Here is a 21379-nt window from a genome sequence, read left to right on the forward strand (position 1 = left end):
CAAAGGCTATGCCTGGATCAAGAGATGCAGGCAGATGGACCAGTGGAGCTGAGGTTGCCAGCTTATTCAAAATGCCTCTGCTGCTGTGCAGGAACAGTTTGATGCCTCGCTATCTGCCACCGCAGGCAGATTTCATGTTTACAAAAAGCACGGTGTTTATTTCCAGGCTGCGAAAAAGCTTCACCGGGAGATTTCCACAGACAGCACAAGAGCACTTCATATCATTCCCTCCTGCTTCTGGTCGCTTGCCAAGCCTAAAAAGGATCTACGATTGCCGGCCCTCAAGGATCTCTGAGGCCCGTCCTCCAAATCCACCTCTTTAAATCTGTGGCGAATGAATCTATTCCTTGACACCACTTAGCCGTCGTTCTGCACGGATGCAAAGCACAGAAGGAGCCACCAGAGCCCATTGATCCCTGTTGCTGCTTAGAGACGGCGTCTCGGAGGCACCAACTGACCTCTGGCCCCAGAGTGCCGGGTAACGTTAATGGGATGGAAACATCCGTTTCCCCCCTCGGGAAACCGATCTCCCTGCTCCATCTCTTTACGTGATTAAGCAAAGAGGATCTCTGCTAAAAAGCTTCAGGCATACGAGACAGAAGGAGGTGGATGAGGAGACAGATGAGGAACGGGGAAAGGAATCATATTTTCACAGCTCACTCGCATGATGTGGGGGGGGGGCTTTGGGTCGGCTCCTATAACTGTCTTTTCAGTCTGGTTTGGTTCTCCTCTTTGCCATAGTGATTGGTCTTATGAACGGGGTGGACTCCCCTTCGGGAGAGGTTTTTAAGCAGTGGTTGGATGGCCAATAGAACTGAGGCTGGAGGCAACAAACTGCGATCTCGACACCCGTTGGACACCGTAGCATTCACAAGACCCAGAAAAGCTGACTAACAAACGCCACGTTTAAAATGCGTGTGTGAACCGGCTCACTGTGTATCTGAACGACATGCAGGATATTTGGCAAAGCCCGAGCATGAGTTTTCTCTATAATTATTAACATAATAATCAATTATTATTATTATTATTATTATTATTATTATTATTAACAATGATTGGTATCCCGCCCTTCCTCCCCTCCCAACGGAGTCCTGGATGAAGAGAAGCCCTTTCCGTGTAGCAGAAAGTGGGTATATCCGGAATCACTGTTCACTACGTCTGTTTGCGGACCACTTCAGCAGCGTTGGACGTCATAAAACAAAGCTTTACGGCTTATTTTCACCAGATAAGAATCTGACCCATTGCTTCTTTCAGAGACTTGCATAGTCTACAAAGACTTTCTAAGACTTATGTTTATCTGGCTCTATGTTTTCAAGAGAATCCATCAAGAGTGCCTATTTTGTGACTTTCAGAGATTTATAAGATTTCTGTTTATTTGGTTTTGCAGAGAGTGCATATTTCATACTGTTCAATGTTCTGTATGGATTATATAAAGAGTTCATATTGACATCGCATTGTCGTACTTGGTCATCGTGTTGCCTTGGATATTACTGATAATTGTTTGCAACACAGGGGTTTAATTGTTCGGTTACTTTCTGCATAGCAGGCAGGCATGGAGGGGAGAGGCCAGCAGAGCCCCCGACTCCTTGCATAGAAAAGGGGATCTCCAAAGCAGCTTCTCCCTCCCCTGTATGAAAAGTTGCATGTGATAAAATCCCCTGGTTCAACCAACCTTGCCTCCATCAGAAATCCAGAAGGGGGCGCCGTGTAAGACACCAGGGCCACAGCCCTACCCTGGCTCATAGGGAGATAATAATTATTGCCTCCCTTACTGGGTTGTTGCGAGTATTAGGAAGACCATGTATGTGAGGCACTTGGAGCTCTCCGAAAGCTGTGTGCATTGCAAAGCTCAGCGACAAACAGGGTTAGGAATTCAGATATACTAGCTAGGCGCCACATGGCTCCTTAAACCAGGGTTGCGGTTGCCAAAATGAATGCCTAGTGGCCATTTGGGGTCCGGACGACTCAAAAGTCGTATTTTTCCGTGCGACTTTTTGGTACCTGAAATTCATTCTGATTGTGCAGGATGACAGGGTTCTACAGGAAGTGGAATTGGTGCGTGAAAACAGTCCCGAGCCAAGGATCCACAGGTGGTGGAGACGTCAGGCGCCATCCTGGCTCCCGGGCATCTTCACTTGGTCGCAAGCGGCTGATAGCCAGGTGCAAAATGGGCCTAGCAAGTTTTGAATGCTTGGAGAGCATCTTCGGGGGGACGGGGGGGGACGGGGACGGACGACGACGACACTAATCTGAAACCTGAGAGAATCACTGCCGGTGAGTGAAGGCAATACGTACGGAGCCAGTCCGTCTCAGCATAAGCTTCCTCTGTTCTTAAAGAATAATTACATTAGGGCACCCTCCATTTATTATATAGTAGTTAGCATGTGCTGTTCAGGCAAAGACAGCCAACCAAGTTCCAGTGGAATCTCAGTGCTCTCTGGAGAAAACTCTCTTTCCCTGCCTCACAAGGTTGTTGTGTTGATAAGGAGGGAAAGCACCGTAGTGATTCAGGGATCATTATACTGCTTCTCATAGGATTCAGAGAACTTTGCAAACCTGACCAACTAAATGCAACGTCGCCCCTGTAAGGAAGGCCAGCATCATCTTAACCCGATCGAAAGGGGAGTTGCTAAGTCGGACAGAGGGTGATCTCACGAAAGACTCGCACCAGGAAGTTCCTGGTTCACAGCGCAGTGAATCACTGGTGGGTGGGTGTTTGCACTGCAGCCTCCCTGGAGCTTCAAGGACGGAGTTCAGGTGACTTAGAAGTTCAAATAAAAAAGACCAAGATATTCAGGTTTGCACAAATCCACCCCCCCAAAAAAAAAAATTAAACTTGGTGCATGCAGGGAAAGGAAAACATGTCCGGTACATTATATGTTTTCAGCTGGTATAAAAGCATGCACATGTTCCGCTTTCTCAGAAGTCTTCATCAGTTTCTATCTGACAAAGAGTTCTGCGAAATCTGAAAATCTACATGTTCCAAAGTGGCCCAGTTCAAGACAGCACAGCGCTTTGTAACTCCTGCCCTTTTGTGAGTTATTAATCTGCCGCTTTTCTGCTGCCTTGTGGGACTTGCTTCATTTTGTGGCGGTGACACTGAGGATTGCGCAACTGAATTTCTAACGAAATGCCTTATCAAGGACTTCCATGCAGCGGTCAAAATGTCAGGTTAAGAGGACAACCTAACTTCCCAGCAAAGTGCACGTTAGGTTTCGAAACTTCAGTCGCCAGGCATTCTGGCGCGGTTGGGACTCATGCTGACAACTCACAGGAGTGGTGCAAGGCCACAGATGCCCTCTCACACATTTCCTTTGCGTGAGGCTCACGTGGGATAGGTTCGCTATAGGTTCGCTATGGGCTACAGCCCCCTGCATATTAAATACCTCAAAACGCTACGTCTGAAAACTGCCTTGGGTTTCCTGCGTTGACCCCAAAAGAGGCAGAAAAGTAGAAGTGGCAAGTGAGGGAAAAGAAAAGTTGTTAATAAACAAGATAATTAAAAAACAACCACCCTGCCAACCAGGGCCTGTGGCCTGAAGCCACAACAAAACCCTGGTTGCTTGTGCTGGGCCAGATCCTTCCACGCTCCACGGCGCATTCCTTACCTTGATCTTGTGCAGGGCTTTCTCTGCCTCAAGGATCTGGATCCACACGACAATCCCAGACTTGTTGTACGTGAGGCTCCAGCCGTCGTCAGAATTGCACTCCGTCCGGAAGTGGTCGAAATCTCGGTCGTCCGGAATCTGCACGCTGTCCCGGGTGGACATGGCGTCGAAGTCAAGATATATAAGCCGGCACAACCAAAACCGTAAATTTCAGCGTGTCTCAGCAAAACGAAAAGCGGCTGAGATGTGGAGCCTGCGAGATCTTCCTTTGGTTTCCAAGCCAAAACTGGAGAGGCCGGTTCTATCTTTCTCTTTTTTTTCCTTGTAAAACTGATTTCGCAGGGATTATGAAAGAACAAGGAGGTTTTTGTCTCAGATCAGGGGGGGCAGGGAGAGCACAAGGCAGGTGGAGATGGAGAGGGAACTAAGTTAGCCAGAGAAATCAGACTTGGCAGAGGCGTCTCTCCCCAATGGAGAGGTGTTCCCCTTTTGCCAAGGCGAAAGCGGACATGGATATTATAAGTATAATACTTAACAGCAGGCTGCAGAGAACTCCTGAGTTCTTCCTTTTCGTGGCGGAGGAGGAGGAGGAGGGAGAGGAGGAGGAACAGGGGCAGAGCCACCCAAAGGAGACGGGGAGAAGAAGTCTGCGTGGCTTTGGTCGCCTGCCAAAGCCTGGCGCTGCGTTGTTGTCGTGTCCTGTCGGAAACCAGCCGCGCAGGTGAGTCACAGCATTAGATCCAGCCCTCCGGGAGGGAACAGGTGAGAGTGGAAGGACTTCCTCCTCCGGCGATTGGCTCGGACTCGTCGTCGTCCTCCCTCCGCCCTCCTTTCTCAAGCTCGGAAACCTTCCTTCCCCTCTCAAGAGATGGCTGCAAGAGGAAAGGGGAAGACCCTTCAACAACTCCTAGGAGAGTTGTCCTCCTCCCTTCCGCTAAAAGAAAACACGAAGAAAGAAAAGCTCTCTGTGGGGGGAAAGAAGCGGCGATGGCAAAGTGGTCCTTCCTCGGGATGCAGGGAGAGTTCAAAGGATGCTCGCCAGGCAGGGAAGAGAGGACCAGTCAGGAGAAGAGACTGTCCCTGAGGCCAGGCAGCAAAGCCAGCGCGCAGGGCGCCCTTTCTCTCCTCCTCACAGAGGTGGGGGCAGATGGGCTCACATTGCCAAGCCAGCGCCCTCGCCCCCTGCCTCGCGCCTGCTGCCCCCCCTTTCCCCGCTCCTCTCCCCCTCTGGGCAGGCACAGCCCCCCTGCCCACAGCTCGCTGGCCGGGATGCAGGCCGGGCGCCTCCTGGGAAGAATCTGCCTGCCTTTTCTCTCAAGGATGCAAAAGCAGGCGGGGAAGAAGGCGAGACACACACACACAGAGAGAGACACTCACCTCCCCGGGCGCCCGAGGCTTCTGCTGGGTCCTACCGTCCTCTTTCTAAAAGGAGGAGGAAGGATGCTCTGAGCTTTCAGATCTTGGAGGGAGGGGACGGTGGGCGGCGGCAGCCCCAATTTTGCAGAGAAACCATCTCCTTGGCGGGCTTGGTTATTGCGCATCCTTGAGATGCTGCTCGCTTGGACGGGTCCTCGCTTAGGGAAGAAGGCAGGTGGAAAAAGAGGAGGGTGGGGAGGAAAGAGCTTAGGGCAGACCTGAGTTTCTGCGGGGGGGGGGGCAGAGTCCCATTTGAGGGTGTACCTCAGAAGCAACAAACAACACATCAGGCAAAAAAGTCTTTTTTCCCTGCTGGTGCGCTGGTGGTAGTTCGTTTTTATTTGCAGGGAAGGTTAAACTATGGAACTCACTCCCACTAGAAGCAGGGAGTGGCTTTGAAATGAGACAAATTGATGGAGGAAAGGGCTCTGTGGCTACTAGGCAGGACGGCTATGCGCTGCCTCCATAGCTGGAGGAAGCAATGCTTCTGGACACCAGAAGGGGAGAGCGCTCTTGTGTTCAAATCCTGCTTGCAGGTTTCCCATTAGAGCACCGGGGTGAAGAATTCCTTTCTTTTCTCTGTCCCGAATCTTCCAACATTCAGCTTCATTGGATCTCCACGAGTTCCAGTGTTACGAGGGAGAGAACTTTCAACTTTCTTTGGGCCACGCATGATTTTAATAAACTTTGATCTATCATGTCACCTCTTCCTCGCCTTTTCTCAAAGCTTCAAAGTCCCAAACACTGCAGCCTTTCTCCACCCCCTACTTCATTTTGGTTGCCCTTTCCTAAACCTTTTCCAACTCTGTAATGTCCTTTCGTAAGGATATTGATCTAGAATAAGCCCAAGAAACAGCTGTGGCTTTTTGCTTGGAGGTGCACTTTGCCCATGCTCAGGAGTTGCTTTGTTTTCGTACATATCGTGTTCCTGGGTCAAGCCCTGACCTTCTGCAGAGTCGCGTAGACTAAATCCTCCCTTAACCTAAAGTCTGTCCCGCCTTCACTCATTGTGAGAGAGAGGCATTCAAAGCATTGCAGGGGGCTGGACTAGATGACTCTTGGGGTCCCTTCCAACTCTACAGTTCTATGAAAATCCCCAGTCTGGGCTAGCCAATTAAAAACCAGTTTGATATGGCCAAATATTCAGTGCTGCATAATTGCAGAGGCCCCTCCACAACACAAGCTGGGTAGCGGCAGATATTTCCCCAAACAGCATTAAGGCACTTAATTAAGCAATGCATCTAGCGCATCAAGGCACAGTATTTAGAAAGTGGTGCTACCCTGTGGGTATGCTTGTGCCTCTATCGCTTCCCTTCCCTTCTCTCACCTCCTTCCCCAACCTGGCTCCCTCCAGATGTATTAAACTACAACTCCCATCGGCGCTGGCAGGGCCTCTTGGGACTTGCGGTCCAGCACATCTGGAGGGCTACTAAGGGAAGGCAGATCTGCGTATATTACATGGACACTTGTCACAGGTTCGCACACACACAAACGCTCACCCGAAAGGGCCCGATAGCATCAAAATATAGTTTTGCTGGTTTGTGTGGTGGGGGTCAGTTTGGATGATGCCCTGGGTTCCCTTCAGTTCATGGGTTCCTATATATGTGGGGGAAAGAGGGTATGAGAGCCAGCTTGCCAAACCAGTCCTTTTGGTTGGGGAAGGCTTGTTAAGCAATAAGATTAGCATAACTTGCCAGAAGTTGCTCGGAGCCATAGAATAAATGAGCGGCCTTTCCTCCACCCCCTCTCCTATCTCTGAGAAATAGCCAGAGCTGCATGAGAGAGCTGAGCTGGGAAACAAGCTGGAAGCTGGAGACACAGAGACCTGCTTGCTCCATGCTGGATCCAAAGCTGTGACCGATGGAGAAGCGAGACCTGTTAGGGTGCTGATGCTGTGAGCCCTGCCACGTTATGCTCAGGTTGTATATACGTGGAAATAAAACCAGATATCCGAGAGACATTGCAATCTCTGCTTATCTTCCTCCCGAGGAAACTGAACCCTGAGTAATCGCCTGGAACCCCTGGAACCTCATCACTGGGGTGATGAGTGGCAATAGGACTTGCACACTCACACACATACCCCTTAAATGCAAAGTGCCTTAATAATGCATCTTTGCTGCTTCTCCAGCAGCTAATAAAATGTTGATGGGCATTATTAGTTTCTTCCTCCAGCCCAGAGGCTGCCTTTTTCTCCCTGTGTGGCTTCTGCTGCATCTAATTCTTGTTCTGGGCAAGGCAAGGCAGGTTGGAAAGATAATTAAGGCAATCAGCATGGCTAATTCCCTAGGGAGCAATCGCCTAGGACTGCCTCCAGCCATTAATGAAGGGGATGTGAGCTGGTATACCCTCGTCCCCCTGTGAAAAAAGCACGCCGCCTCTTCCTTGCCTTTTCTCTGAACTAAAAAGTCCCAAACGCTGCAACCTTTCTCTGTAGGGGATTCGCTCCACCTCCTGGATCGTTTCTGGATTTTTCATTGCCTCCTCCCCAAACAACAAAGGTAGCCCAATGGTAGCTTTGCAGAGGTTTCTGGAGCCCAACTTTGCACCGTCACCCCTGACCATTGGGCTGTTCTGCTGGGGCTGATAGGGAGATGGAGTCCAGCACGTCTGAAGGGCCAGGGGGTCTTACTGATCTCTGACATGGAGGTTCCCATGTCACAGAATCAGAGAATCGTAGAGTTGTAAGAGACCCCAAGGTTCGTCTAGTCCAGCGGTTCGCTACCTGTGGGTCCCCAGAAGTTGTTGGACTACAACTCCCATCATCCCTGAGCTCTGGCCTTACTAGCTAGGGGTGATGGGAGTTGTAGTCCAACATCTGGGGACCCACAGGTTGAGAACCGCTGAATTGTAGTCTAACCCCCTGCAATGCAGGAATCTCAGCTAAAGCATCCATGACCGTTTTCTCATAGTAAGAATGTAAGGAGAGCTCTGATGTGTCTGACAAAGGTGGGCCTGTCACCTAACCAAGCATCCTGCCTCTCACAGGAGCCAGCCAGGTGTTTTTCAAAGAAACACCCCCCCCCCCATGATCCCCTTCAGGTGGTTCCTATTCTGCGGCTTACAGCCTTGGGGGTTCAATTTTGGCATCGTGATGAACTGCCACTCCCAAGATTTGTTATTCCCCCATTGATTTATTTGCTCTCATTTTGGAAGGCTAGTGTGGTTTATTGGTAAGAGTGTGGGACTAGGCCAGGGGTTGGCAAGGCTTACCGGGCATGGGCCGGATCACTCCCACGGATATCCTCCATGGGCCAGGCCAGCACGGCGCAATGCCATAAATCGCTTCTGCGCAGACCCAGACACTGAAAATTGCACCTGTGCAGATGCGATTTCTGGCGTCTACACATGCACAGAAGCAATTTCTGGCATCTGCGCATGCGCAGAAGAGATTGCTGGAGCAGTGTTAAACCGCCGCAGCAGCAAGGCATGGGGATTCACCAAGCGGGCGACTCGGTTCGGGGGCGGCTCGGGGGCCGGTTAAACGGCCTCTGTGGGCCGCTTCCTGCCCATGGGCTGCAGGTTGGAGACCCCTGGACTAGGCCCTGCCTCTCAGTCTAGCCTACCTCACAAGGTAAGGTACCCCTGCCCGTACGGGCCAGTCTTGCCAGACTCTAGGGTTGTGCGCCCATCTCACTCAAGAGGCCGGGGGCCAGCGCTGTCCGGAGACACTTCCGGGTCACGTGGCCAGCGTGACATCGCTGCTCTGGCGAGCCAGAGCCGCACACGGAAACGCTGTTTACCTTCCCGCTAGTAAGCGGTCCCTATTTATCTACTTGCACCCGGGAGTGCTTTCGAACTGCTAGGTTGGCAGGCGCTGGGACCAAACGACGGGAGCGCACCCCGCCGCGGGGATTCGAACCGCCGACCTTTCGATCAGCAAGCCCTAGGCGCTGAGGCTTTTACCCACAGCGCCACCCGCGTCCCTTTACCTCACAAGGTAGTCATGATTAATTTAGGACCTGGGAGACCAGCGTTCAAATCCCCCACTTGGCCATGAAGCTCCCTGGTGTGACCTTGGCCCAGTCACTGCCTCTCTCAGCCTAACCAGCCTAACCACAGGGTTGTTGTGGGGACTAAATGAGGAAGGGGAGAAAGGCACATACGCCACCTCAGGCTCCTTGGAGGAAAATAAATGCCCTAACTAAGCGACTAAATAATAAATTTAAAGCTGTCCGTGCTGGTGGTCACTGCGGCAGCAAATTCCATGCTTTGGCATGAAGGAGCAGGCTAGCCAGTTTGGAATAAGCTCAGCAGTAAAAGCTATTTTGAGAATAAGATGGATGAAAGGATTAGAATAATTATAATATGCAGCAGTGACTGATACAGGAGGAGACCACGGAAGGGTGGAAGCAAAGTCGATCAATAAGGGAATCTATTTTTGAACTGTTTGACTGACTGTATTATACTTGGGGTGGAAATTATAAATAATTTTTTTTAAAAAATGAGAGAGCATGTCATGTGTGGACCCAAATTCATGACTGAAATAATGCCTTGTAATCTGTGTTGTGTAAAGGCACAGTGAACTAGCTTTCAAGAGCTACTCAGTCTCTACAGCCTCTCTCTTCCCCTCCCCGTTCTGTTCTTTTGGACCCAGGGAAAACCAGCCCCAGGAAAGTGTTCAGAGGCTTGCCAAAAAGCTGCATATAACCCCTCTGAAGTACCGGTAAGTTAACCTCAGACACCTGCGCAGATCCCGAATCGAAAAACCAAGCCCCAACAGGCAGCACAGTTTCTCTGTAGACAAATCAGGCATGATTTTTCGATTAAGGGTTCCCAGACTTTGTGGGCCACTACCCACTTGGTTTTAGAAGACATCTGAAGGCAGCCCTGTGGAACGCCCTCCCATCAGATGCCAAGGAAAAAACAACTATCTGACCTTTAGCAGACATCTGAAGGCAGCCCTGTTTAGGGAAGCTTTTAATGTTTGATGTTAAATTGCTTTATTATTATTATTATTATTATTATTATTATTATTATTATTATTATTATTAACATGTTGGGAGCTGCCCAGAGTGGTTGGGGAAACCCAGTCAGATGGGCAGGGTATAAATTATTATTAGTAGTAGTAGTAGTCATCACTTAACTCATTCCCAAGGGATGCGGGTGGTGCTGTGGGTTAAACCACAGAGCCTAGGGCTTGCTGATCAGAAGGTCGGTGGTTTGAATCCCCGCGACGGGGTGAGCTCCTGTTGCTCGGTCCCTGCGCCTGCCAACCTAACAGTTTGAAAGCACATCAAAGTGCAAGTAGATAAATAGGTACCGCTCTGGCGGGAAGGTAAACAGCGTTTCCATGCGCTGCTCTGGTTCGCCAGAAGCGGCTTAGTCATGCTGGCCCCATGACCCGGAAGCTGTACGCTGGTTCCCTCGGCCAGTAAAGCGAGATGAGCGCCGCAACCCCAGAGTCGTCCGCAACTGGACCTAACAGTCAGGGGTCCCTTTACCTTTAAAATCATTCCCAGTGCCCTCTAGCCAACTCCCCAAAGACGCATTATTCAGAACAGCGGTTTGCAAGGCCCTCTCAGGAAGATAATATTCATGATTAATTGCATGTTTACTCAAAATCCAGTTACCATTAGTTTGAGTCGAGAAAGCTGACGAACTTGAGCCAGAGAAGCCAGCTTCTCAAAGTCTGAGTCACTTACACATCCAGAGTCCAACCCTCGACTGCCCCCTTGCCTCTTGGCGTCCCCTAGTTAACCCCACTTTCCTCCAGGGGGGTACTGCCCCCTTTGGGAACCAATTCCCCCCGCCCCATAGTTCACAATTGGTGGTTCATGGGGGGTCCGCATAACCCACCCAGGGGGCTTGTGGCACCATTTGCACACCAAAAGCCACCAGAGACATCCATATTTTCAAAAGCAGGGGCGTCCTTGGCTTGGCTTTCAAAAAGCAGAAGGGCTGCATCAATTAGGTAATTGGAAGCCACTGCTTTGTTGCCAATCAGGTCCAGAGTGTCACTCCTAAACATGGGTAGGTAAACTAAGGCCCAGGGGCCGGATCCAGCCCAATCGCCTTCTAAATCCGGCCCTTGGATGGTCCGGGAATCAGTGTGTTTTTACATGAGTAGAATGTGTGCTTTTATTTAAAGATACATCTCTGAGTTATTTGTGGGGCATAGGAATTCGTTCATTTCCCACCCACCCACCCAAAAAAATAGTCTGGCCCCCTACAAGGTCTGAGGGACAGTGGACCGGCCCCCTGCTGAAAAAGCTTGCTGACCCCGGCTCCTAAAACTCTGCTTTGGCCCAAGTCTGTGGAGCATCAGCGCCATCTCATGGGAGCATGTGAGAGCCACATCCCGGGCTGCCCTGCAAGGCTGGTGCATGAAATGGAGGTGAGGTGGGGGGGGGGGCAAACATTTTGGGCTGTTCACTCAGGGCTTGGATCCAAAAAAACTGCAGGTGTTCTTGCAGGATGGAGAGAAACAGCAGCATCTTTTGAGACCTACGAAACAAGGAGCGGTTCATCAGTGGAACTGTCTCCCTTGGGAGGCTGTGGGCTCTCCTTCCTCTGAGGTTTTTCAACAGAGGTTGGACGGCCATCTGCCATCTGTTAGCCGAGATTCCTGCTTTGCAGAGGGTTGGACTAGAGGACCCTTGGGGGTCTCTTCTAACTGTACTGCCCTACGACTCTAAGGGACGGTCCAGAAATCGAGAACCTTCTCTTAACACAGCCAGGGCGGTTGCCTTCTGCCTCCGCTGTTGTAGGCCGCTATGTGCTGGGAATCACAACTGGGGGTTGCACTCAGGTTAAGAACACAACCTTCCCTACAGCCAACCGCCCTTGTAAACATCCATTTTAAAAAGCTTGAGGACCTAAGAAGAGCCTTCTGGATCAGGCCAATGGCCCATCGCTGGTTCCAGGATCCTGTTCTCACAGTGGCCAGCCACCAGGTGCTTGTGTATACCTGAAGGAGCATCTCCACCCCCATCGTTCTGCCTGGACACGGAGGTCCAGCGCCAAGGGCCTTCTGGCGGTTCCCTCCCTGCGAGAAGCCAGGTTACAGGGAACCAGGCAGAGGGCCTTCTCAGCGGTGGCTCCCACCCTGTGGAATGCCCTCCCTTCAGATGTCAAGGCAATAAGCAACTACCTGACTTTTAGAAGACACCTGGAGGTTTAATGTTTGATCTTTTATGGTGTTTTTAATATTCTGTTGGGAGCCACCCAGAGTTGCTGGGGAAACCCAGCCAGATGGGCTGGGTATAAATATATTATATTATTACTACTACTACCACTACTATTGTAAGGGATGTGGGTGGCCCTGTGGGTTAAACCACAGAGCCTAGGACTTGCCGATCAGAAGGTCCGCGGTTCGAATCCCCACGACGGGGTGAGCTCCCGTTGCTCGGTCCCAGCTCCTGCCCACCTAGCAGTTCGAAAGCACGTCAAAGTGCAAGTAGATAAATAGATACCACTCCGGCGGGAAGGTAAACGGCATTTCTGTGCGCTGCTCTGGTTCACCAGAAGTGGGTTCCTCATGCTGGCCACATGACCCAGAAGCTGTACGCTGGCTCCCTCGGCCAATACAGCGAGATGAGCGCCACAACCCCAGAGTCGGCCACAACTGGACCTAATGGTCAGGGGTCCCTTTACCTTTACCTATTATTATTATTATTATTATTATTGAGATTCACAAGCAGGATTCGAGCACAAGATCCCTCTCCTTTCCTCTGGTTTCCTGCAACGGGTGTTCAGAAGCATTTCTGTCTCCAACCCTGAAGGCAGAGCATAGCTATTGTGGCTGGTCGCCTTTGATTGCCTTCTCCCTCCTCCATGAAGTTGCCAAAGCCTCCTTAAAAGCCACCGTAGTTGGTGGCTATCGCTGCTTCCTGCGGAAGGGAGTTCCACAGTGCTCCACACTGCACTGTGTGAAGGAGGTCTTTCTTTTCACCATCCTAAATCTTCCAACATTCAACTTTGTTGGATGCCCATGACTTCTAGTGTTATGATAGAGGGATAAAAATATATATATTTTCTATTCCAGAACAGCTCTCTTCCTTGCTGTGAAGGCTGCATTGTTCCGTGTATTTCAATAGATCTGTTTCTGATATTGTTTTAATCCTGTTAGAATTTGATTGCTTTTTAAATCTATTATCTTTCAAACATTTTTAGCTTTTGTATTTTATCTGGGTCATTTCAATTGGCATGATGAGCTGCTTTAAATCTGGTCTGGGCTATAATAATGATGCTACTGCCAATAATAATAATAATAATAATAATAATAATAATAATAATAGTTGGGATAGGAACAAAGGCAGTCTTCTTCTCCTGAGCCAGATCTTGGATTCATCTAGCATTCCTTCTGCACAAGAACTCTCCAGAGCAGGGATCAGCAACCTAAGGCCTGTGGGCCGAAAGTGGCCCACGGAGGCCGTTTAATTGGCCCATGAGCCGCCCCTGAACTGAGCCATCCGCTCGGCGAGTCCCTGAGCACTGCGCTAAACCAGCGTGGCACAGGCACTCTCTTCCACGTCTCTGGAAATAGCTTCTGCGCATGCCCAGACACCAGAAATCGCTTCTGCGCAGGTGCAATTTGGGCATCTGGGCATGTGCAGAAGCTAATTCCGGCACTCCAGACATGTGCAGATGCAATTTCTGGCATTGTGCTGCCCCGGTCTGACCCACGGAGGATCTCCGTGAGAATGATCCGGCCCTTGCCCGGTAAGCCTTGCCGACCTCTGCTCCAGGGTTTCAGAGAGGGTCGCCAGGAATTTGAACCCAGGACCCCCTGGGCATGTGAAGCAGGTTGCCTGTGGCTTGCTGAGCCCGGGGCAGCTGGCGGCGGCGGCTGTGAATCCACCCCAGTTCTCCTGGCCCATTGTGGGGCAGCGATCCAAAGGTAGGCCTCCTCTGTGGCATTATTTGTTTCCCTGGAGCAGGGCGTGTGGGAAGAGGAGGAGGAGAAACAGCGTCTGGCTTGCCACATGTGCCTGTAAACAGAGGCAGATGGGCTAAGGAATAAACAGAGCAGCTCTCTCGGAGCTGCAGAGATGAGTCATGCCAGGGAGGCGAAAGTGGCTCTGCATTTTCTCACAATTTCCGTTGCTGTGATTTCTCTCTCTCTCTCTCTCTCTTCCAGGCAGCCAAGCAGAGGTGCAGACAAACATCTCTGGCTCTCGCTTTGCATGTGAGTTGTGTGTTCGTTCTTCTTCCAAAGCAATAGAAAGCTGAGACCTTCTTCATCTTTTGCAGGCCTGGTTTCTTTGCAACATGTAGCTATTATTATTATTCTCATGATAATAATGGATGCCATGGATGCTTCAGCTGAGACTCCCGATTCCTGCAATGCAGGGCGTTGGACTTGATGACCACTGGGGTCCCTTCCATGATTATAACTGTTTATATCCCACCCTCCAATATCCGAAGGGCCGTCCCATGGAAGATGGGGCAAGCTTGTTTTCTGCTGCTCCAGAAGGGAGGTTCCGAACCAATGGATTCAAATGACAAGGAGGGAATTTCCGACCAAACTTCACTAGCCACTGATGCCTCCATGGCTAGTTCTCTTTCAAATAATAATAATAATAATAATTTATACCCCACCCATCTGGCCGAGTTTCCCCAGCCATTCTGGGCGGCTCCCAATCAAGTGTTAAAAACAATACAGCATTAAATATGAAAAACTTCCCTAAACAGGGCTGTCTTCAGTTGTCTTTTAAAAGTAAAATAGTTGTTTATTGCCTTGACATCTGGTGGGAGGACGTTCCACAGGGCGGGCGCCACCACTGAGAAGGCCCTCTGCCTGGTTCCCTGTAACCTCACTTCTCGCAAGGAGGGAACCACCAGAAGGCCCTCGGCGCTGGACCTTCTAAATCGACCAATTCATGGAGGAGGAGAAAGCTAATGATGGCTATGCTCTGCCTCCACAGCAGTGCTTCTGAAGACCGGGTGCCAGAAACCACAGGAGAGGAGAGGCTCTTGTGTTCGAATCCTGCTTGCTGGGTTCCCACTTGTGCAACTGGTCAGCCCCTGTGAGAACAGGATGCTGGACTACTTGGGCCACCGGCCTGATCCAGCAGGCTCTTCTTAGGTTCTTAGGCTGGTTCTAGCAGTGAGAAAAACAAAGTAGAAACACACACACACACACACACACACACACAGAGAGAGAGAGAGAGAGAGAGAGAGATCCAGAGTCAGCCATGGAACCGAGTTTGGGGATTTTCTTAATGAACTAGTTTCGGTTAGGGGATGGTCTGCACCTACAGATCTGTACACAGAATCTGGCAACCACCCAGGTCATGTTATGAGCTTTGCCTCTTCCTAAAAGGGACATCTAAAGAACAAGCGCTCTGGGCTTCCTATCTCCCCCAATGAACAGGCGCAAAGTCTCTGAGCATATGGGACTTTTTTAAAGGCTCCTTCCGGGACCGGCGAGGGCAGAGCCGAGCTTCTGGCGAGTGTAAAAGCCCTTCTTGCATTTTTTGATACGAAAAAGAAGATCTATGCTGCCGGTGCTGCTATGTATCCCTCGATTTCTCCAATTTTATAATTGGGACACCTTGAGCAGTCCTGTTGTCTCTCTCGGCGTCTATGATTCTTTGCCTGACCGTAGCTTTTGCCTGGCCCACCCTCCCTGGTCTCTGCTCTGCACTTCAGGAAAATGTGTTGCCTCATTGCAGGCTATGACTCAGCCCTGCAAGGAGGGCTCCCCTGAATTCTAAGCACCCGCTGCCCACCCAACACAGCAGCACCGTCTCAGACAGACGGCGCCTCGGAGGCCGAGTCCGCTTCATCAGGCCAGCGCCCTGCCGCCACCCCTGCGAGCCGCCCGGTCCTAACGATCTGGGCTGCTCATTAGTGTCTGCAGCCGCTTCTGTCGGCTTTCATTTAAATACTCGGCAGCACACAGACAGGGGCAGGGGCAATGCCAAAGGGCACTGAGGGAAGCAGTGGCGGAGCTGAAGACCAGAGAGAGAGAGGGAGGGAGAGAGATGGTGCAGCAGAACGACTGAGGGGTGAGATGAAGCTGTTTGCCTGGCCTTCAGTGAACCCCTTCCTCTCTGCAATCAATAACGCGGATAATGCAGCTGGCCTTCTTTACAGGGTCGGCGTGCTCCTGCCTGAGATAAAAGCCAGAAAAAGAGAGGCAATTGGTGCGGCAGAGAGCAACCGAGAACAGGAGGAGTGAGATGAAACCCTCAGTTCGAATCTCCCCTTGGACTGTTTGCATGGCCTTCCCCTAAGGAAGTCAGACTCTCCTCCACCAGGGCCTTCTCAGTGATGGCTCCGACCTGGTGGAACGAGGAGACTAGGGCGTTTCAGGATTTAACCTCCTTCCGTCGGGCCTGTAAAGAGAGAGCTATTCCGCCTGGCCTTTAATTTGAATTCAGCCTGATCTTTTATTTCCCTTCTCTTCCCTCCCCCTCCCCTTTTATGAAGAAAGATCACCCGCTCTGAGACCCCACAGCTAATTCTCCCCTGGCCTCCTCACTGGCCTAAGTAGGATCAATTCAGCCAGCTAGTCCTGGGGATTATCTAAATGATTTTTTATTTTTATGGTTATTCATGTTTTTATACTGTATTTTATGCTGCTTTTATAATTAAGTGTTTGAAAGTGTTTTAAATTTGTTCTTAGCAGCCTTGAGCCCGGTTTTTGAACCAGGAAGGACGGGGTATAAATAAACATTTATTGTTATTATTACAGTGGTACCTTGGGTTACATACACCTCGGGTTACATACGCTTCAGGTTACAGACTCCACTAACCCAGAAATAGTGCTTCAGGTTACGAACTTTGCTTCAGGATAAGAACTGAAATCGGGCTCAGGTGGCGCAGCGGCTGCAGGAGGCCCCATTAGCTAAAGTGGTACCTCAGGTTAAGAACAGTTTCAGGTGAAGAACGGACCTCCAGAACAAATTAAGTACTTAACTTGAGGTACCACTGTATTATTATTATTATTATTATTCCTTTCTGCAATACGGATACTGCAACTGGGCCTCCTTTACAGGGTTGTTGTACTCCTGAGATAAAAGCCTGCAAAAAGAAGTAATTTCTTTGTGCAGTGCAAGTTAAACTATGGACGTCGCACCTGAAGGAGGCACAGATGGTTACCAATGTGGATGGCTTTAGAAGCAGATTAGAGAAATTCATGGAGGACATGAATAGCAATGGCTACAAGCCAGGATGGCTCTGCTCTGCCTCCGCAACTGAAGGTAGTAAATGTTTCTGAATATTAGTTGCTGGAAACCAGATCCTGCTTGGAGGATTTCAGAAGGTTGTAAATGGTGTGGAACAGGGGTCAGCAAACTTTTTCAGCTGTGGGCCGGTCCACTGTCCCTCTGACCTTGTGGGGGCCGGACTATATTGGGGGGGAATGAACGAATTCCTATGCCCCACAAATACCCAGAGAAGCAATTTTAAATAAAAGCACACATTCTACTCATGTAAAAACATGCTGATTCCCAGACCATCCGCAGGCCAGATTTAGAAGGCGATGGGGCCGGATCCGGCCCCTAGTTTGCCTACCCATGGTGTAGAACAAAAGGCAGATGATGTGGAGAGAGACGTACATTTCTCCCTCTCCCACAATCCTACAGCTCCAGAATCATCCCATGAAAATGACAAGCAGAAGATTCACATTTGCAGCCCCAAAATGTGGCAGCGGCTTCAGAACCGGACTAGATGATGACGAATCTGTTTGAAGTTATCGGCTGGCAAAGCTAATGAACCTCCATGCTCAGAGACAGTCTACCTTGGAAAAATGAATTGTCCAGAAGCAAAACCAAAAGAAAGCTATCACCTTTGTGTCCTGCTTGTTGCACTTCCAGGGAACCTGGTGGGCCATTATGGGATGGAAGATGCTGAACTAAGTGGACCTTTGGTCTGATCCAAAGAGTGTGTGTGTGTGTGTGTGTGTGTGCGCGCGCGCGCGCGAGCGCGTGCCTTCTGCTGCAAACACATCCAACTGCAAAAATATAACAAATTACAAATATAACCAAAATAGTCATAAACAACAAAGAAGCATCAAAAAGCACACAACCATATCGATACAATTTCCATATAAATCATAACAACATCTAAAATGAAGATACAAAAAAGTTACCATCAATAACAGGAACAATCCCCCCCCCCCATTGTGTCCAGTTCGGCCCTAAGAATATTGGTTGGCCCTAAGAATATGCGGAAATGTTGAAAATTGCTTTTACAAGAAGGATATGCCAATCCCTACCACATATACAATATAGTATTCTCTAGTGTGGCAAATGATTTGTTCAAACAACAAGCCAAAAGGGTCACAGTAGAAGTTGTGGCCATGCACACCACTAGCAATGCTATAGCTGCAATCCCAGTTTGAACCCTGGTCCCGCCTAGTTCCTGGTCCGACGCTCTAACCATTGTATGACACTGCCTCTCCCAATGGGCTGGGTCTGCTAATCTCCTGCAGGGAGAGGCTCACTCTGGGGAACAATCACCTTTCCATTAGGAAGCAGACCAGCAATTGCCCTGAAAATCAATTTAATTATATTAAATAAGATATCCCCCCCCTCCACTCCACACTTTGGTCCAACGGCAGGTCTCGAACTCGCGACTTTCCGGAGCGCGCCTTCCCTCCAGCCAATCGCAATAGCCGCCGCAGCAGCAGCAGCAACAACAGCCGCCTCCTCGCTACCGGATAAAGGCCTGCCGCTCTCCTGCGCATGCCCGCCTACATTTCCCAACAGGCATTTCCGCCTACGAAGGCAGCTCTTTGTTGACGCACGCGCGCGGAGGGGGGGGGCGCCCGCGTATCCACGGGAAACGTAGTCCTCCCTCAACTGTGCTCGGCCGTCTTCAAAGGACCGCAGGACTACATCCCCCATGAACCCTTTTCACGCCGGCGCGCGTCCTCTCCTCACAGCGCCGGCGCCCTGGGCTCGTCCGCCATCTTGGTTTCCAGGGTGACAGGACCGTGGTGGCGGGCAGTAGGCCGGCCCGACCCGGCGCGGGGCGGAGATGCTGGCCTGCCTGATGAGCAGGCCTCTGCCGCCGGGTCTGGCGCGGCTCTTCGGGGCGAGGGCGGCGCTCCGGCTGGCGGTGCGCGGGGCCTCGGCGACGTCCGCGGCGTCGGCCTCGTCGTCGCTGGCCGGGCGCGAGGAGCTGCAGTACCCAGGCGAGGCCGCTAGGGGCCGCCCGCAGCGCCAGGCGGCGGGAGAAGAGGAAGAAGAAGAAGTGAGGCTGGCGAAGCTGCAGCGCCGCCGCGCGCCCTCTAGGGGGCGCTGCGGGGACGAGGCGCCGTGGCCGCAGTTCAAGGCGCCGGCCGCCAGGGGGCAGGACGCGCAGCAGCTGGGAAGATACCCCTGCGAGGCGGGCGCCGCCCTGGCGGCGGGCAAAAGGGCGGCAGCCGAAGCAGGCTGGCTGCCCAGGCTGCCCTGCCAGGAGGAGGAGCAGCAGCAGCAGCTGCCGTCCGGGGACGCTAGCGCCCGCCCGCTCCGCAGGGAGCCCAGCGGCCTGCGCCTCTGGCCCAACCCGGAGCGGGCCGGGCGCCACCGCAGCAAAGGGAACCGCGGCAACAGGCGCGGACCCAGGATCCCGTCCTTCGCCGCCACAGCCGTGGCGGCCGCCGGGCTGGCGTTCTGCTACAGCAAGGGCAACGTCTCCAAAGGTGACCGCAGGGCGACGCTCTCCGGCAGGAGGAACTCAAGTTGCTAGTCCTGTGCGAGGGACGGTGGGGAGGTTGATGAGGGATGCTGGGGCTTTGGGGGTTTTTGCTTGCTGTTGGGGAGACCAGGTCGTCTCGCCACCTGGGGCAAAGTGGAAGGAGGCTCGTCCACTGCCGCCTCACCCTCCGCCTCTGCCCCCTCTCCTGTTGCTGCCGTCTGAGGCAGCCCAAGGAAGCCCCAGTGGGCTGAGGGAGGCTGGAGAAGAGGCAGAAGAGGCGGGTGACAAGCAGAGGAGCCAGTGAGTAGCTGGCTCCTCAAGGTTTGGATCTTCCACTCCTCCCAGCTGTGCGCAGCCTGCTGCCTGAGGCCAGGCGGGCCAGCCCTGCTTATCATAAATAACAAACATAACTGCATTTTTCTCTCGCATTTTTCTCCAAGGAGCTCAAAGCAGCATGCATGGTTTCACCCACCACTTGTTTCAACCTCCGCAACAACCCTGAGAGGTAGGTTAGGCCGAGAGAGGCAGTGACCGGCCCTCCAGATCACACCTAGTGAGCTGCGTAGTGGCCAGTTGGGAGATTCGAACCCTGATCTCTTCCTGGTCCTAGTCCAACACTAACCGCTACCCCACACTGGCTCCTCCTATGGTGAGACCCTTGCTTTTCCCATCGTTATATATCCAGCCTAGAGAAAAGATTCGCCTGCCTTAATCCCTGTATGCGCTGGAGTGCTCTTAGAACCGTCGAAGCAAGGCTAATAAAAGGCAGTGTTCCTAGTGGTTAGAGGGTTGGGCTAGGACCTAGGAGAAACGCCCAGTCAGCCATGAAGCCGCCTGGGTGACCCTTGGTGCCAGACCCCCCATCTCAGCCTAACCTGCCTTACAGGGTTGTTGCGAGGAGAAAGCACAGAGGAGGAGAACCTGAGCTCCTTGGAGCGAAAGGTGGATATAAATGTAATAAAGGATACAATAAGTAGTAATTTAGAATTTTGGCGTCAGTGTTCTACGTTCCTGTTAACCAGCCTGGTGCCCCTTCCCTTGGTTGTTTTGGGCTACAACTTCCATTGGGATTTGCTCATGCTCCTCTTCTCAATTCATTTGCCTGTTGGTGTCTCAGGACAATAATGAATTCTAAGAGGAGATTCTCCTTTTTCCTGTGAGCTTAGTTATGCATACAGGGTGTGCCCAGGCACACCCTAACACCACCAAAAACTTGATATTTTCCGTGTCGTTTTTTAGCTTTGTATTTTAAAATCAAAGTTCAGTTGATGATCCGTTAAAGAGGAGAGTTTTAGTTGCTTTCCGTTGCAACAGTTGTTACAGTAATGGTTTTTGATAAAGTTCATGATTATTATTATCAAAACAAGTAGTCCTGCTTTACATTCTCGTCCTCAAAGGGCATTTTGAGGCTAGTTTTGCAGGGTGTACTTACAGCATTGCGGCCAGGAGGTGGCATATTTGAACCACCTGTTCCCAAAGTGGCAACCTTATGCAGCTTGAGGTTTGCAACCTTCCCCCAGCTTGTTTTTGGACTACAAGTCATGTGTGCTGGCTGGGGTTGATGGGACTTGTAGTCCAGACCATTGAGAGCCCCAGGAAGCCTGTTTCAAAAGACTCCTTCCTGGGCCTTTCTCACAGCAGGGATCAGCTTTTGTTTTGAGTGTCCAGCTGTGCATTAAGAGAGGTTTTGATTGTTGCTCCTTGCCTTGTAGCTTATGCACTGAAGTCTATCTTCAGGGTCATACCCTGGGAGTGTGGGGGCAACACCTCAAATCATAGAA

The 21379-nt window shown here is 51.2% G+C and overlaps 2 protein-coding genes and 1 long non-coding RNA gene across 4 annotated transcripts in view; 2 read left to right on the forward strand and 1 right to left on the reverse strand.

Moving 5' to 3' along the window:
* STARD10 (StAR related lipid transfer domain containing 10) overlaps positions 1-4929 on the reverse strand; it is a 67882-nt gene extending 62953 nt beyond the window's left edge. Inside the window, exon 1 of the mRNA XM_028725784.2 lies at positions 3609-4929. Within this exon, the coding sequence (XP_028581617.2) occupies positions 3609-3770 (162 nt within the window). The 5' untranslated portion in view covers positions 3771-4929. The remainder of the gene's footprint in view (positions 1-3608) is intronic.
* A 4017-nt stretch (positions 4930-8946) lies between these two features.
* On the forward strand, positions 8947-17756 carry LOC144327445 (uncharacterized). The gene is made up of 3 exons (XR_013392490.1): positions 8947-9687; positions 14104-14151; positions 17558-17756. It is a non-coding gene; the product is annotated as an uncharacterized LOC144327445 (long non-coding RNA).
* Positions 17757-18860: 1104 nt separating this feature from the next.
* Positions 18861-21379, forward strand: part of CLPB (ClpB family mitochondrial disaggregase) — a 76450-nt gene continuing 73931 nt past the window's right edge. The window contains exon 1 of one of the 2 annotated variants that reach the window (XM_077926837.1): positions 18861-19602. In XM_077926837.1, the coding sequence (XP_077782963.1) occupies positions 18954-19602 (649 nt within the window). In that variant the 5' untranslated portion in view covers positions 18861-18953. The remainder of the gene's footprint in view (positions 19603-21379) is intronic. The other variant, XM_077926836.1, reaches the window with a different exon arrangement.

This window comes from Podarcis muralis, chromosome 4 (assembly GCF_964188315.1).
Source record: "Podarcis muralis chromosome 4, rPodMur119.hap1.1, whole genome shotgun sequence".
NCBI lineage: Eukaryota > Metazoa > Chordata > Lepidosauria > Squamata > Lacertidae > Podarcis > Podarcis muralis.